This window comes from Patagioenas fasciata, chromosome Z (genome assembly GCF_037038585.1).
Source record: "Patagioenas fasciata isolate bPatFas1 chromosome Z, bPatFas1.hap1, whole genome shotgun sequence".
NCBI classification, from domain to species: domain Eukaryota; kingdom Metazoa; phylum Chordata; class Aves; order Columbiformes; family Columbidae; genus Patagioenas; species Patagioenas fasciata.
This window is the reverse complement of record NC_092560.1, coordinates 56,654,771-56,673,852: the sequence shown is the minus strand read 5'-3', so window position 1 is coordinate 56,673,852 and position 19,082 is coordinate 56,654,771. Positions and strand designations below refer to the sequence as shown.

The 19,082-nt window shown below is 34.6% G+C and overlaps 1 protein-coding gene across 1 annotated transcript in view; it reads right to left on the bottom strand.

Annotated features, from left to right (window-relative positions):
* The window catches only part of PDE4D (phosphodiesterase 4D), a 356,820-nt gene extending 340,077 nt beyond the window's left edge, over nt 1-16,743 (bottom strand). Inside the window, exon 1 of the mRNA XM_071802827.1 lies at nt 16,475-16,743. Within this exon, the coding sequence (XP_071658928.1) occupies nt 16,475-16,743 (269 nt within the window). The remainder of the gene's footprint in view (nt 1-16,474) is intronic.
* Nucleotides 16,744-19,082: the final 2,339 nt, after the last annotated feature.

Below are 19,082 nucleotides of genomic sequence, written 5' to 3'. Positions count from 1 at the left end.
AAGTCATTTTAGAAATCTTGAGTGAATAACATCTGGAACTGGGAAATTACTACTTTTTTTTTTTTTAAAAAAAAAAGTAAGAGTTGAGATTGGTCTCTGTTTGAAGCAAGCCTTGAACTCAATACTTGTAAACAAAAACTGTAGTACAAGACATAGTCTCAATAATTTTTTAGTCAACCACAACAGATTTTTTTTTTTCTGCTGATGGCTGACTTCTTTGAATGTCTCAAGAATTTATCAGCTTATGTACCAAATGTTACACATATAAACATGGAGTTCTTTCCAAAATAAATTATAAAGTGGGCTAGAAAAAGCCCATTATCTACCTTTGTGAAAGCACAAAACCTGAAACAAGCTCTGATGAAACTGAGGTATGTTACCAGCTTTTAGGTGTTACACAATACACTTTATTCCAAAAGGTAATGTACAACAGCATTTACACAACTACAGAAATGCTAATACTGGCTTTTAACACTGAGAATTAAGTTTGATCAAGTACAAAGCATGATACAGTTAAATTTTTGCTATTTAGAGGGTCATGCATGGATCTAGAATGCCTTACGCTAGCAATATGTTATTTTACACTGACTTCACAGGACTGAAAAATAACACTTGTGGAAAAATATTATTTTTGTCCAGACTTTAAAATATTCCAAAGACATTTTGACTGAAAAAAAAAAAAAACAAAACAAACTTTACTTGGAAATCATGCATTATCAAACAACATTAGCCTCTGTTCTACAGCTGTTTAAACAGAAAGAGCTTGTCCTGGACAACCTGATCAATAACACAAACTTTAGTTCTGCCCTTTGTATTACCAATGTTGTTTTTTGGTTTTTTTTAGGCTACTTGACACACACACACACAAGCTATTTTCAATTAAATTGTATAGAATTCACTTGTCTTTCATTCAGACTACTAATTCTACTATTTTTAATAAATATTTTGCACTATAAATATTGCAAATATTCAACAGTCCAAGACACACAATACTCCCTGCTTTAGCAAATGGCATAATATACCACAGTTTGCCAGGCATGAAACCTATCAGTTATTCAGACAGGGTATTAATAATTGCCATTTTGAATGTTAGAGTTAGCTCTACTTTTCATTGAAAACATGCTGCTGATTAACAGCACTAAAATAGCCCTATACTACTGAAAATTTCTCTCTTTTTCTTCAATATTATATAGTACTGATATTTAGTAGCACTAATTACACTTGAGAAAAAATACACAGTTAATGGGTTTACCAATGTTTGCCTCCTAAGTTGTGTTCTGTTCATTGCATACTCTGTTCTGCAGCAGAGCAGAGCTGAGGCAAGCTGCAAATGAATGAGTCCATTTCACTTCAGTTTCCAGGCAACACAGAAAAGTATAACGACTGTGTAGCATGCTGGTCATTGTTCCATTGTTTTAATTTTAAGCATTTCTTTTTCTTCCCTTTCATGTATTTCAATCCATATATATTTTTCTGGTTTTTGGTGGTGGTGGTTTTTGTTTGTTTACTTGTTTGTTTTCCCCCCTTTCCAAAGATGTGAAGGACATCCTTGTTCTAAAGTATTGTCTGTTTGCATAATCAGTGCAGCCACTCCTTGGAGAAAGTCCCTTGGTAAATCTCTATTACTTAACGGATACAAAAGTCATGTGGTAATCAAGTAACTTTGCCAGCTCTGGAACTTGCTCCTCATTTGACCTAAATGGATTGGAGAATGGAGAGGAGTTAGGATTCTAGCAGAAGGCATCTAGCAGCTTGAAAAGTGACTGCTTCACAGAAGATTTAATGTAAATGGGGATACTTAAATTCTATTGAACAGTAATAGGGATACTCCTCCTGAGTTAAAGTAGTTTAATTTATTTGATGAAACTGACATCCAAAATAAAATAAAAAAGTTAAAAATTAAAACTATTAAAGTTATAAAATAAGAATGTAAACAAAACTGATTATTTTATTAGTGATTGCTTAAAATTAATTTCATTAATTTTTATTTACTTTCTGAAGTGTTCCTGTTCACTCTTCTAGGCATCATACAACCTCAATCACTGGCAACTAGAATGTTAAAAATCTTTAACAAATCTTTAGGGTTGCAGATCTCCTGCAAATTTAACTGTGTTGCTATTAAAAATAGTAGAATATTTACTTCTACCCAATCACAACGTGTTCAGTCGCTATATATGTGAGACATGTATTTGTGTATTGACGTGGATTTATGTCACTTTTGTGTAACGTTACATAAGTACATTAATCTGTTAATGTACAAAATGCTGTTAAAAGAGAACAAGCAAAGCTACTATTTCCATTCCCTAATCGAACCTACAGTTATATGATAACAGTGATTGCATCAAGACAATTTCTTCCCTGAGCACTTGTGATTCTGGGCTCAGCCCATGGGAGAAGGCCTGCTCAGAGCCACAGATGTGGTATCACACCCTCCAGGCAGCTTCAGCACAAAGTGATCTCCCATCTGAGAAAACTCAACAGGCAACAGACTTCTGACAGCATACCAGCCACACCTTTACCCTACATGTCCAGACCCGATCTTTCTCTGACATCCTTGGTCTCTAACTACCAAAAGCAGTGCAGTTCAAAAAGCAATAAAGTCTCACTGCTCCAGTATTTACACTCTGCTCAACAGCTGAGAAGAATCAGTTTCCAAGGAAATTGTTTATTTTTCCATGTTGCTGTCAATTCTATCCATTTGTTCTCTCCAAAACTAAAACAAAACTCCTGCATTGGACATCCTAAGGCAGTCAGAAACAAGCATAGATTGAGAGTGTTTTCTGAAATAAATTATTTTTATAACTGGTTGCTGAGTTTTGAAAAGAATGGATTGTTTCGACAAACAAAAAACATTTCAAAGCTGGACAAAAATATCCTCATGTAATTTTAATAGATACAAAAATAGTCTCAGGTTAACATTCACTTCAACAACAGTAACAAGCCAATTTTCCTTTAATAAGACATCAAGATGTAAATGGTTTACTTGTGTTTCTCTTTCCTTACATTTAGTTATCTATTTGTTCATTATTAAATGTTGCCCTTGTCTATCATTCCTGATTTTACTTTTTAACAATTTTAGCCAACATCAGTTCATTTCATCATTGCATGCAAGTCCTCCTGCACTGGCAGCAGTAGTTGTTCTTTGGGATTTTCTCTTTAAGATGCAAAGAAATATAATCTACATTTAATAAAGCAGTATTTACATTTCTTTTTGACTTAGGATATGGAAAAAGCATATTTATGAAACAGTATTTTTGAGAAAGTTAATGTAATATCATTCCTTTTGGCAGAGCTTTTATAACATTTTAGCCATCCCTCCCTCCACTCTTTTCACATTAAGGATACAGCATCACATTAATTTAGTTTTGTTTGGGGTTTTTCCCCCCAAAAAAAATGCCAGAACAAAGAGAATACGAACCACATTGAAGTTTCAATACCTATTTTGAGTTTATGTTTGAATTATTTTGCTTTTAAACTAGGTTTTTACTTTTTTCTTTTTCTTGACAGTAAAACAATTTTAAAATATTTCACCTCCTGAAAAATCTTTATTGTTCATACAGAGAATTTAAGCCCCAGATTGAATTTTCATTAAATATTTCTTTGCCACTATGCAAATACTACTACTTTGCAATGGAAAAATATATTTTGTGCTTCTAATGTCAATGTAAAAACTATTTGAATAAGAACCTTTTATTTTACTTTCTTCCCCACTTGGTGTTCTTCAGAGCTGTAGAAGCAGAATAATTTCTTTATACAATTTCAGGGAGTGCTCTGCACAAAATTCAGAGGACTTACAAGCTTACAGGAGCAGAAGTAGCACACATGAAGGTCTCAGGAATGTTGTCACCCTTGCAATATCCAAGAGGTATCAGACTGAAAAAAACCTTTTTAGTTTGCCACATTGGTCTTAATTCCTCACCACTCATATGACAGATATTTCATTGAAAGCACTTCCATCAGTGACAAGTGTAGGCTCATTGCCACAGTTGTGAGTATGGAAAATACATAGACAAGAATAAAAATATAAAATTAAAATTAATTAAAAACCCAACAGAATATATATGTAGACCTTAAATTTCCAAATGCTATATTTATTTAATCTGTATTTTATATTTGTATTTAATTTATATGTGTGTTTTCTGAAGGTGATTTTTTTTATTCAGATATTCAGTTTAGAAGAGAAAAATGCAACACTGTCCCTTACAAGTGCAAAACTTAAAATATATGGTTTTGGCCATCAACTAGTCCTTCCAGTGGAGTCACTGATAAGCAATCATTCTAGAAATATGGCTGAGAACTCTTTTCTGGAAAAGATCTGCCTTTTAATTGATCCTAGATTAGATTAAAGTACGAGAAATTATATTTAAAATGGAATATTTAAATTGGTTTGCGAAATAGCAAGCTGAATGCCTAGATAAATGAGTTCAGATGTACTTGTCATACTCAACAACATTAATGTTCCATGTTTTTGCTAAAGATCAGTGGGTAGCCTTATGATTACAAGGAAAATGGCTCTAAATCACAGAATGTTAGGGATTGGAAGGGACCTCAAAAGATTATCTAGTCCAATCCCCATGCCAGAGCAGGAACACCTAGATGAGGTTACACAGGAAGGTGTCCAGGCAGGTTTTGAATGTCTCCAGAGAAGGAGCTTGTATTAGTTTCATTTCTGCTACAGTTAAAAAAGTTCAAAACAAGGACAATGTTTTCTTACTTTACTACAATACCTGTAATGTTGATGCTACAAGAAACTATAAATGGATATTTAATATTTAGACAATGAAAAGTGAGTATTGTCTTGATCCTTAAGCAATGATGAATCCAAAGAATGGGAACTGAAGTAAGATCTATGTTTAAAATCCCAGGATATTTCAACCCAGTCTCACAATATATCCACATGGCCATTTTTCTCTCTGCTTGAATTTGGTTATTAGACTAACTAACCACAGCACTTATTTGCCTGTTATGATTTTAAGTGGGAGATGAGCTGAGAAGCTCCTTCTCTAGAGCTACATGACTATTGCACACAACAATCTCACAGAAATCAATCATTTATTTCAACTGAGCAAAATAGATGGATAATTGCAGTTTATGTCTTTGTTTTCCATTGTGATTTCATAGTGACATCACTATGATGTAACAGAGGTTGATTTAAAAGGGACAACATCCTTTTTTCTACTGTTTTAAGTACTCTTCAACAGATTATTATCAAGAAAATATTTCTCAAATTTTAAAACTGTACTTTCCAATTCACCTTGGAAAAGTGCAGAAGTACCCAAAGTTCATCGCCTACTATGTTACTCAAGTCACTTGAATTTGTTTCCTCCTGAAAATGCTTTAAGCAGTTGATAATTAATGATTAGATGTTATAATTTAGTACTCTATTCAAATCAATGAATGAAGCAGAAACAGTTTTTATAGGATTGCTTCCTTGTGCTCACCTAAAGATTTTTACTCAGAGTAGCAAGTCACAAGCTACCAGCTTTACCAGTGTTACACGAGTGTTTTTCTGGAAAAGCTGGACTTTTCTTTTTGTAGTTACAAATTAAGAAGTAAATATCCAGAAAATGTAATTTTGTGGTAGTATTTTATTTTAAACATTATTAAAAGTATTTTTGAATCACATCACATTTTATTCTAAATATAATTTCATGAAAGTGCAATAAGATTCAAATACCATTATTTTAGGAGCACAAAGCTCTTGAAAAGGTAAACGACTTCAAATTAGTATAAAAATCCTTCATGTAACTGTCAGGATGAGTATGAAAGCAATTAAGAAATTTGCTAGAACATTACTGAAAAATTAATTTGCCACTGTTGGCAAATAGTAGACCAAAGAGGGCTTTGCTAGAGAAACAGCCATTAGACTCTTTAGACTAGGTGATAATAGGCAGACAGCAACAGTGTTCCTGTTAACATACTCTGAAATTAGATGGTAATTTATAGTACTGTATTTGACCTGCATTATAACCCATTGGTCAACATTCTGAGGCATCATCAGTGTTCAAGAAGCCAAAAAGTGAGTCAGACAGTTTTAGTAATTTTCAATCAAAACCTGCTTTTCCTCAGCCCTTCTAAGCCCCAAATGTCAGAGTTGTTGACAAGACATTATTACTAGTTGGTCAAGTTATGTCATTTACTATTGGTCATGTAACTCATCTGCACTCAAATGCTCCAGAACTAGCTAGCCTGCTACTTCTCAAATTCCTTACCTAAAACTACTGTTTTTCATGAAGCCTTTAGCTTACCATCTGCAAAAATGTAAGATGTTTAAGCAGAGTACTTCTTTTCCAAAGTACTCTAACCTTCACAGTGAAATTGGGTGCTTCCACTATGAAATTATTATATGGATGGAATTAATTAATTATGTAAAGTCCATTCAATATTAGTTACTTTTGCAGAATCTATATAATGAGCTAAGTCCACGACCTAAACATCCTTAAAAAAATAAATTATATTTTATATAACTACTTTACTTTACAAATGAAGACTCTTGAAGAGAAAGTAAGTTATCCATTGGCAACTATGTCATCCTTCTACTGAAGTATTTTTCTTTCATCTTATATACACTAAAGCATGGAAGAGCCCTAGTCTTTCCTAATGTAGACTCCATGAACTTTCCAATCAAGTTTTCTAAGCATAAAGTCTTACATAAGCTACCAATATGCCACCCTATTTGTTAGTAAAGAAAGAATAGCCTTTATAATACTAGGGGATTTCCATTTAAAAATCATTATTTTTTCTCTTCCATATAAGTTCCTCTATGACAACTAAAGCATAACACTCTATTAGCAAAAGGGTATAAACAGAAACAACAACTATTGAATAGTTCCAGCTCATACCACAAGCTTATATAAATAAAAAATATTACCAAACAACTTTTACAAATGAAGGTCACTTCATGTTTTTTACCTGCCCTTACCATCTCTGTTTGTTTTAACAATGATGTTTTATTGCATGCATTCAAATAATTGATGAGATTTTTTATAAGGCTTTTAAACATGAATAAATTTATTTTATTTAGTTTTCATTGGTGACGATCTTAGCAATTTGAACACGCAAGCAACAGTTTGTAGCAAAGCCACAAGATATAAAGCATTTTTATTGGGTAGGGTATGTCTAGAGCAACTTTGTAATTAAATGCAGCAACTTTGTAATTAGATGCAGCATGTAGCCTGGAGAACTACATTGCTCTGAAAATATATGGAGAATGAAAGATAGATTCTGTCCTCCTTGGACTCAGCTGAGATGTTATTTTTATTCTCCCCTCAACTTCTGAAATAAACTTCACATCAGAAAAGAAGCTACTTCTGCTTACCCTATCAATGGCATTTGCAGGAGATGCTCCAGGGACTAAAGGGGTTGTGAAAATCCTTTTCAATCCTGTCTATACAGAGTCTAGTGTAATTTACAAATTAAAAATTCTTAGTAATTAATCCCATTTCTTAACAATTCATTGGACATTAAACTTGAACTATTTTTATTTGACAGTTTGCAAAATAATTGATAAAAACCCCATTACTTTTAGTGATACATTTCCAATGGAATTCTACATTCTCATATAATGCTGAAGGGAGCAGAGATGAAATAATTGTCCGAGAAGCTTTGTAATTAAAAAGCTCACAACTGTTACTTGAAAAGCAGGACAATGAGGTGGCAGATCATCTGTATTAAGTAGAAAAAGGGGGTTGGAACAACTCATCAAAAACCAAACTTGACAACAATTCTGAAGAAAAGATTTAGAATTGTGAAGACATATTTTCAGGTTTTTTGTGATGTTTATTTAATTGATAGGAACACTGACAAATTGTATTACCCGGAAGAACATTCTTTAAGAGGTTGTCAGTTTACAAACCGCATTAAAAGATTACTGTATAGGTCATGGGAAAGATTAGACCATGATCCCAAAAAATCTGGTGAACATACAGGATTATTACCAGCACAGTATTTATGGGTTTTTTGTCTTACAGAAGAACTTCCACATAACACAATATAGCAAATGGAGGAACTGGAAGATGGTTGATAAGTTACTGACCTTCCTAGGTGGAATAATGCATATCAGACCACCACTATGAAGACACAGCAATGTTTAAAATACTCTTTCAAGGAGCTAAGGTCTTACTCAGGTAGTAGACTAAGTTGTACTGAGATCACACTGAGATCTTTAAAAGCAGAAGGCTTCCAGATCAAAGCAAAACCCCACAAAAAAAGATCTGAAAGATGTTTTGATAATGTAAAAGAAGAAAATAGAGAATAATTTGCAGATATGGCCACTGAATATACTGTGAATTTCCTAAAAGACCAGAGGTGGCTTAAAGGAAAAAAAAGTATATAGTTAGAACAGCAGTAATGTCAGAACCTGCTATTGGGTTAAGTGATATATACATCATATATAGTACATGACAATATAGTATATGTAGAATATAACATATATTCATTGCCACCTATCTTAACAGAATACATGATACCTTGATTTGTATCTCATAACTCAGTAGAACTCCCTCCTGTGCACCCTCTAGGTGAGGTAAAACAAGGCATTCCTTGCTCTTGGCAATTACTTCAGGGACAGGAGGGTGGGAAACTCTGAGGTGTTTCAAATTAAATGTTTCAGGCACAGTAAGTCAGAATTTTCCAATATTTTATCAGAAAATTCCTCACAAAATCTGTTCTGAAGCTCATGCCTAAATTTTTTAATTTTTTTTTCTGTTCAAATGTTTTTTTTACACACGGAAAGATGCAGTCCAATCTTGAACTTGGCATGCTTCAGCCTTAGTGTTACTTTTTAAATTGCTGACAATAATCATAGAATCATGGAATAATTTTGATCGGAAGAGACCCTCAAGATTATTGGGTCCAATCATAACTTAATCCTAGCACTAAACCATGTTCCTAAGAACCTCGTCTAAACACCTTTTAAACACCTCCAGGGATGGTGACTCAACCACTTCCCTGGGTAACTTGTTCCACTGTTTCACAACCCTTTCCATAAATAAATTTTTCCTAATATCCAATCTGAACCTCCCCCAGTGCAACTTGAGGCCATTTCCTCTCATCACCTGCAACTTGGGAGAAGAGACCAACACCCTCCATGCTACAACTCCTTTCAGGTAGTTGTAGAGAGCCTCACCGGTGCCAAGTACAGTGGGACAATCACTTCTCTAGTCCTGCTGGCCACACTATTCCTGATACAAGCCAGGATACTGTTGATGGTTTTGGCCACACTGCTGACTCATATTCTTGAGGCACACCAGGATGCTGTTGGTCTGTAGCATTGCCTGGGGTTGTTGTGAACAACTGCAGAACCAGGTACTTGACCTTGTTGAACCCCATACAACTGGCCTCAGCTCAATGATCCAGCTTGCCCAGATCCCTTTGTAGAGCCTTCCTACCCTCCAGCGGATGAACACTCCCACCCAATTTGGTGTCATCTGCAAACTTAGAGAGGGTGGATCTTCTTGTCCACATCACTGATTAAACAGAACTGGCCCCAATACTGAGCCTTGGGGAACACCACTTGTGACCAGTCACCAACTGCATTTAACTCCATTCACCACAATTCTTTGGCCCCACCCACCCAGCCAGTGCTTTACCCAGTTAAGAATACACCCATCCAGGCCATGAGCTGTCAACTTCTCCAGGAGAATGCTGTGAGAAACTGTGTGCAAGGCTTTGCTAAAGCCTAGGTAGACAACATCTACAGCCTTTCCCTCATCTACTAAGCAGATCACCTAGTCACAGAAGGAGATCAGGACCTGTCTTTAATAAAACCATGCTGACTGGGCCTGGTGACCTGGTTGTCTTGTATGTGCTGCATGATGTCACTCAGGATGCTGTATTCCATGACCTTCCCCAGCACCAAGGTCAGACTGACAGACCTGTAATTCCCTGGATAACGTCATATGACATGATTTAATTTTTCTCATAGTTTGTTCCCCTCCTCCCCAATAAACATGTTTTAATATTTTCTCTCATCCAGGTATTGTTGATAAAAGGCCAAAAGCTTGGTATTGTCACAGCTCCTTCTATAGCAGTGCCACCATATATCACAAACTGTTGGGTGACTGCAGGAGCAACACCTTCTTCAATACATATACCTCATACAGACACCACAGACAAATATAGTCCAGCCACATGACAACCGCACGGAAGTCTTCAGACTTCAGAGTAAGTAAGAAATATTTAAATACACAATTCTTTTTGAATAATCGATTCATAGCTTACTTAGCTCTACCTTACATACATTGCATTCCTTGGAAATGAGTGATGCATACTTTGGAGAAACACTGTCATTTCTATGTTTCAAATATATCTTCTGCAGTAAATTATTTTTATGTGGGGAATAGAGCTCATTGTGCAGTCAGTTATTAGGTCTCTTAATGAAATTTTTTTGTGATCTTGCTGGATTTCTACATTTAATTATGTGGTCTAATCTATTTCCCATGACAGCACGCATTTACACAAGTCATTATTTTTCTTTTTGATTATGTAATGTGCTACATGCTACGATTGTAATTAACACCTTTGGAGAATTCAGTCACTGTCATGTGAATGTGCATAATAATTAAAAGTTCCAAAACATAGATGATATTTTAAAATAACTTAGATTTTATTGTTTATGACTGTGCTTACGAAAGTACAGCAGATTTTATAGGTTCTTACAGGTGCACAGCAATACTGGAAAACAGAGCAGAAAGCTTTTCTGATTCATCATTCAGTAAACCTTCCCAAGCCCCAAAGAAAGCAACCTATGTCATCTGTGAGTGAATGTCTTCTATAATGCAAAATTATATTTATGGTAATGGTCAAATAAATCAGTAGTTTATTTGAATAAAACTGGAAAATTGTTATAATATTAACATGCACATCAGAAATGCCTACTTTACCTTATTTAGTATGGAAATATATAGTGCTCAGATAAAGCTACAAAAATAACACTATTTATGAAATCTATTCTGGATAACATTTTTTCGCTGTCATTCATTTGGGAGGCCAGAGGGAAACAGATATAGAGACAGATATTCTTACAACACCTTAGGGAGACTCTTTCTCTAGTATGCTCCTTCTACTTGTTCCGGAGACTTGCGAGGCTCAGCAGATGCAGATTTATCACAGATGCCAAATAAAACATACACCATAAAAGACATGCATATACACAAACACACATTAATATATTCAATTAAGTCATCCACAACGATTTTGTAAATTATCAAGGTAATGCTATCAAGAGATACCCTAAGGAAAAAGTGATGCATTAAAGAACAATTAGAAAGTTCTTGAATATTCCAGCCAAAGTTAGTCTGGCCCATAATGCTAATCATCATCAATTCTCTGACCTTATTACACCTTAAAGCATTTGTCCTCATCTGCCTTTCCTCAGGTCTGAGCAGTGGCAAAGCAGTATTATTTCTCTCTGGTAAATTAACTTGTCAGTAGTTTACACCACTGTGTAGTTTCCTTAGCTTATTGCAAGCCACTCTGTAGATGCTAGAGAGGATCACGTTCCCCTAGCTCATTCCTTGCTTCTGCCTCCCTAACCCATGTATAAGTGTGCACAGATCCCATCCAATATACATACTGACTTTGTAAGCCTCTTGTCTATTTATATGGAAGCATCCACACAAGCATGCCGCTCCTTACATTACAGAATTTCAAGATAACCCAATCCACACGTCCGCTCTTATCTTACACATCTGTAGTATGTCTCTGTGACAATACTGTGAACTCAATTATTTCCTGGGAATGATTTATGCACCTGTTATGAATATCTTTATATTATATATGGAGAGTTTAAGACACCTTATTACAGAAAAGGAGTAGGTAAGCCATTCTAAAAAGTCTGAAAACCAATGGAAGAGAGTCCTCTTTAATATACCAGCTGTTATCTTGACAAAAGCCTTATGCAACATTTGGTCAGTTGATTTAGAATTGTGAATAAAACTTAGGTGAAGAAAATCAAGGCAGTAGTAGAAGAAACTCCAGTATTTTCTTGATTGAACAGAAACAAATAAGGTCACATATGCAAATGTACAATTTATCTTCATCTTACTAAAATAATTTTCACAAGCTTTACATTTTACTTTAATAGTTCCAAAAGGATGTTATTGGTAATTAAATTTTAGAGCATCTGTAACCTGATTAAACACTGCCTTTAACTTGATGATACATGCAGCTAATCAAATCAGGAAAATATGCTGCAATCTGGTTTCTCTTTGAAATATTCTTCCATAACATTCGATCTTTTTCCATAGAAGTCTGAACTACTCTGCACAACCCTCTAGAACATTTCAGCTGTTAGTACAGGGTATACATACACAGAGTATAGATACTACGAATCCTACCCTTCTCTGGTGTTAATATAATTGTCCTGTTCCGCTCTGATGGATATTCCTTTTGAAATGTTCTTTATACACCAAATTGTTGTTACTTTAGTACCCTGAAAACCAGCAAGTAGTGAAGGACAGGAAGATATAGGCATTAAAAATCTTTAAGGAAAATATATCTTGAAAATGAGAAGAAAATTGTAGTAAGAAAATCTATAGTTACAGTTTGGTATAATTTAAGTGTAGTTTAGTAGTTTCAGCATAAATACGCTGAACCAGGCAGTACAGAACCACATCAAGTTAAATATCTTGCTCTTCTGCAATCTACTTTTAATTAACACTTGAAGTTTTGTTGAGTTTTTTTGAAATTAGTGCTAGAAGTGCATGAAAAGATATTTTGCAATAAAAATAAACAAAGACCTGACTTTATCAGTATCCTTATGTCAGTTGCATTCCTGAAACTTAAAATGGCACACCTTACTCCTATCTATCTAAACTATTTCTAAGTCATCTGTCGTTTTCGTATCTGAATGCCAAAGTCGATGTAAAATTATTTACTATGGGTGGGGCAAAGGCTGGCTGAATTCAGATGAAAGTACTTGCATTCTTACAGTCAGTAATCATATTAAATGGTTAGGTTTGGAGAAGCATGTTTAAAAAGAAATAAATAGAATGTAACGTGTGAAACCATAAAAACCCTGAACATTGGAAAGTGCTAAATGAACCCTCAAAGATGCTGAGTGAGAATAGCCATCAAAGAGGAAGAATGACGATGGACCCATGAATAACAAACCCACTTTAAATAATGGAAAAAAAAAAAGTTACATATCACTCCTTGCTCTATCTGAACACACACAAATCACAAACACAACAACTATTCTGTCCGAAGTTATATATAACAGAGAAAAAAATGATTGTTTGAACATTTTGTATTCACTGAGAAGTATTAGAGCAGCAAATAATAAAGGCCCAAAAAAATCAAGAACGTGCATGCCATAACTTCATACATCCAATTAAATAGATACAATTTAGTTGCTACGTTGCACTGACCTTACTATCCTGCTCCAAATATTTATGCCTTGCTTCTCCTCCTTTTTCCTACAGAAAGGAACTTTTCATAAAAAATTAAGGAAAGGTGACTTCCCACATGAGTTACTAAACCTGTATGATTTAAAGTATCCAAATGTCCTTCCACAGACCTTCGGACGTCTCACACACATTGGTTGTTCATGCGGCTGGGCAGCTGATGGTCTCCTTTGCTAGAAGTGAAAGTCCTCTTTTCTCATGAACCCCCACAGAGATGAATCCCCTGATGATCACTCCTGCTAAACTGCACTGAGGCAAAAGGCTGCTTAAAAAAGGCATTTGAAGAGTCCACCAAGACAATCAAGAAACTGAATTTGTCAAATGCGTACCAGAAGACTTAATTCATCTCATCTGTGTCTAGTTGTAATACATGTTGCTGCATCAATATATTGACCACATCTTAAAGCATTACTGTTGCTTTCACAGTAACAAAAAATAAGGCAGGCTTCTGAGGATCTTAAATTTGTTTTGGCTAGAGTTCATTGGAATTCCTGGCCATGTAACTTTGAAACAGTTGTTTGTTTTCAGTTGCTATGGTTATTTTATACAGATTATAGATTGACGTTGTCTATAGATTGAGAGTGATCCAGGATACAAGTTCAAGATCACTTAAGTAGTTTTAATTTCACCGTTATAGGCAAGACTAGCTGTAACACTTTCTGAAGGTAAAAATTATCCAGAAATTTCTTCGACAAAAATGAAGATCCCCAAACATTTCTGCTACATAAAACCTTCTATTTCAGCTCACACTTAATGCTGTATTTTTTCCTTTCTAAAATCCTAAAATTGGCACTTTATCTTTCACGTGTTAGCTGAGGAAGGATAAAGAAAAGGAAGGAGAGAAGAACTCATAAAATGTCTGAGGTTAATGGCTAGAGATGAACTCTGAGTTAAGAGAAATATTGTTTTCCATTACACTCTTTTACACAAAATCAAGTTATATAACCAGATTTCTGGAAACCTTCTATTAAAACAATTAAAAATAAATGAACCTATTAAGTTGTTCCTTTCTCAACACAACTTATATAGAAAGAAGATATTTAAATAAATGGTTCCATCAGTTGCTTAAGCACTCCCTAATAAGTGGTTCAGATTGGGTATCATTTTCATGACAATTTTGAAGTAAGACATGGTTTTCAGAAGACACAGTTATCCAGATTTTCTAGAAAGAAGAACCAAAAAGCTTCTTAAAGTGGTCATAAAGGCTTACATACCACATTATCTTTTCTAATCACAAGTACATAATATATCTTTTATTTAATATACCATTGCCTTACTGTGTAAATGAACACATATATGAATATTGCATCCTATGATTGTATACCTCATCACATAACAACCACCAAAAAAAAAAAAAAAAGACAACAATTGGGCCATTTATGCCATCCTTACAAGACTGAATATTCCTACCATATGACTAAAAATGATAACTCAGTTATTCATGTGGAAGCATAATAGTCACATGGTAAAGAAAATGCATGTTGCTGTCAACAGTTCTACAACCCAGGTCATTACATTTTAAACAAAATTCTACTTTTTAATACTATATCAGCCTTTGCACTCTCATGTTGCCCAAACCTGTCTGTTCCCTTCCTATTTGTCTCTTTTAATACACTTCCTTTCTCTGTCATCTGAAACTGTCTACAACAACTGTCGTAACACATACATAATCACACATAATTTCACTCTGTGGGATTTCACAAATCCTTATTTATTTTCACCTTAGAGCGTAAAACAGTTCTGCCTGAATTATTTTCTTTTTCATCCTGCATGTTCTTATGTATAAATTGTTTCACAAATTACTTATGGAAGACCAGCAGTTAGAGATCCTTACTGTTGTTGGGATTTATGCATAACTGCTAAAGGAACATAAAATATCCTAATTTCATTCAGTTTTCTCTGTTACACATGTAATTTCTGACCAGGTACACTCGTGGCAAAAGAAATGTTTGAATTTTCTACCTCATCCCTTTCCTACCTCATCTTTTTCAAGGTTAAAAATATTATTTTAGCAAAGGAGTATTTTAGCTACCCAAATACATATACAGTAAAGATTTAGGCACACTTGTATACAATGTGCAATGCACATACTAGTCACATACCTATGGTGTAAATATAATTCCACATAAATTAAGATAAACCTGAATAGAATATCCATTTGCTGCTTAGAATGCGTGACTTACTTTCTTTAAACATATTTCATTGACCTCTCTTCTTTATGTACATTTTTATTTGAAAAATAATGGGGGCAAGGAGGGGGGGAAATCTCACAAAAAAAAATGGAATACCTCAAGATCTTAGGACCATCAAAGCAAAAAGGAATGCATTACTGAGTTACAATATGTAACATTTCAAAAAAGAATAAATTAACTAATGACATTATGCTGCTGTTTAACAGAGGATAAATACAAAAATGTGAATGATTTGTCGATCACAAATGCATGTGACAGAAATCATCAAGTTACAAAAAAAGTAGTACTAGTGAATCATTTAATGAGGGGTTCCCTTTCCACCTTTCATGTTTATTCTAGCAACTCTTCTAATAAAAACCAGTTTCATATACAATGTCTATTACCACCATTTGTCTCTGTCATGTCCTTTTTAATTTGAGCTCTACTGAAAGATTTTTTTTTTTTTTTTTCTGTTATGCTTAGGGCCAGAATGGTCATAACTTGCCAAAAGATAAATACATGAAATGCATTTTAAAGACACATTAAAGAAAAAAATTGCCTACTCACTCTGGCCTGAACAGCACAGAATGAGATAAGTACCTTTCCTTTTTAAAATTCCAGTTTTTATTTCTCAGGGAGGGAAAGAAACGTATTACCTAAGAAATGAGGAAATAAAATAGCTTTTGTGTAAGCAAATATATGTTTTCTTACTTTATATATGTTACTATTTTAAACTTCAGGTCTGAAAGTAACTTAACTCACAAATTAGAACTCTCTCTTTCAGCCAGAGATTCATGAAGAGATAAAATCAACAAATATAAGCACTGACATCAAGGAAATAAATACTCTATAAAAAATGTTAATCTCACATTTCATGACAACACCCTCAGTGCTTACCAGGTATGTGCCACAGTGAAACGACGCTGTTTTGGTATATTGCTACTTAAAAGCATCCTGCGCAAAAGCCTTGGAGAGTTTCGAGGAGAAATAACTGGAGACAACCGGGGAGAAGCAGATGAAGATTTCCCAGATGTTCTGGACTTTTCATGTTGCAACAGGTTTTCCCTCAGGGTCTTCACAAGATCTTCACTTAACCATGGGTTTTGACAATGTGTGTTATCCACCTCAGGAAGAAACAAAGTGTCCGGACTTGTCTGTTGAGCCATGTTTCTCGAGTAAGTTTCTTACTAAGGTCTAATAAAATAGAATATTGGCTTAACTACTTAAAATGTTTCCTTTCTAAATCAGTTCCCAAGAACTGTGCTGAGCTCCAACTCCAGTTTCAGCTTATTCTGTTTTCAACATGGTGTCGCCTGCCCTCAGCGTCACTCTACAGATAATGATCTACACAGAAAAAAAGCAAGCTAACTCCTCCACAGAAGCCTATTAAACATCACCACTCCTCTCGCAGCACTGCTGCCAAAGATCACTTATTAGCTATCATAGCAGGCAAGCATGGGAGGAAGAAACTGCTTTAGCACAGCCTTTGCTGGAGCTGTAAAGCTGCCTGTTAAACTATTGGAACTAATGTGCTGCAGCTGCTGGAGTGACTTCTGCTTATGTACATAAAACGTGCTGGAGGAGGGATTAAACATCAGATGCATGCTCATTTTGTTTGGTTTTTCTTTCTGTTTGCTTATTCCTGAACCTTCGGGAAGGCTGAAAGAAAGGCAGACTGCTGAAAAATGTCTTTTCCTCCCCCAGAATCTACATTACTTATCTTTGTATTCCTCATTTACAAATCAAGATTACAAAATTTTACCTCTCAAGCTAACTAGCAAATACTACACTTAAGTAATGTAAAAGGGTTTAGGTTCTGCCTTCTTTTTTCCTCATCCCCAACATCCAAGTCAGTTTACAAAACCAGTTTTCAAATGCATGTAGGGAAGGCTAACACTTGCTACCTTGCATTTTCCAAAAAAACAAAACAAAACATAACAACAAAAAACCCCACATTTAAGATCTGGACACAAACTGAGCTCAGACTATGAACAGCTACAGGTGTCTGTTTTATGAGATGTTCTTAATTCTGTATATTGTCATATCACGATCACTACTTGAACTAAGGAAGTGCCTTCTTTCTATTCCTAGCTGGTGGGGAAATAAACTACTAAAAGAAATGAAAAGAGAACTTCCGTATTATAAAAAGGTAAAAGTATTCACATTTATTTGTTCAAGACATACTGCTATTTGATTTCAATTTTAAAATATATATTTTTTTTTTCATGGCATTATGCAAACAAGATATTGGTGCAGTTTTCTGATCCAAGAAAATCGTTGTCAATCAATCCTGAGATTATTTTTTTTCATTTTTAATTAATATAACTCACTTCAGTTATTCTGAAAGACAAAGTTTTAATAAATATGCCTTTTTTTTTTTCCATAACTCACTGATAGCAGACACAGACCTGAAATAACTGATGGTACACTAATATTTGCTCAAGCTTGGTACATTCATTTTTACAGCAACAACAGTCTTTTCAGTTATAGCCATACTTTCTGTTCATCCTACAGAAACAAACCATCACTATTTTGTGAGAGATTTCCTTAATGTCAGAAGATTCATTCTGTATTATTTTTGTTGGTGCAATATATTTTTCCTCTTTGACTTATTATCAAGCTTTCCTTCCTGAATAAGAATTTCCTTTTAAGTCCCACCCAGTATCCAGGCTTTCAGTGGGGTAGTGGGTGTTTGACTACAATTACATGACCACGTAAAGTGCAAATACAGTTTTCTTTCTTATGGCAAAATCAGAAGTCCTGCAAAAGCAGCCTTCTGTCACAGTGGAGAGGAACCACCTTTGTACTTAGCACTGAAGTCACAATTTCTGATAAGGATTATAAAGAGAACATTGTGATGCTGACAGAAGTAAGCAGAACAGCAATTGAAAGGTCAACTTACATTAAGAATAACATTGCTATCAGGTGTCAGCCACATTATGGAGACAAGTTTAACTGTACTGCATCATATGTGAAATTTGACAACAACGTATTTACAAATTTAATTTAAAATGGAAGGGCACCATAGAATGCAGAAATCCCTGGGCATTATGTCTTTGTTTATTTTTCTAAAACTTTATAGATTTAATCACCATGTATAAAAAAACACTGACCAAACATAGAATAAAGATCAGATGTTATCGAAACAATAATAACAAACTTTTAAACTATGTTTTAGGAACTAAATTTAAAGTGGGAATGAAGTTTTATTTCACAGACAGAAAAAGAAATGGATTAAATCATAACTAACACGTAACTAACAAGTAACTGCCTCCACTCCTTTTCCATTGGAAGCATAGTACACACAACACTGGTCTTCAACAAACCAACAAAATAAAACAAAAATACATGAAAACATATCTATGAAGAACAAACATACTGGTCCATATGGGGATCAGTACTATTTAATATCTTCGTCAATGACATAGACAGTGGGATCAAGTGCACCATCAGCAAGTTTGTGGATTACACCAAATGGTACAGATGACATGCCTGAGGAACAGGA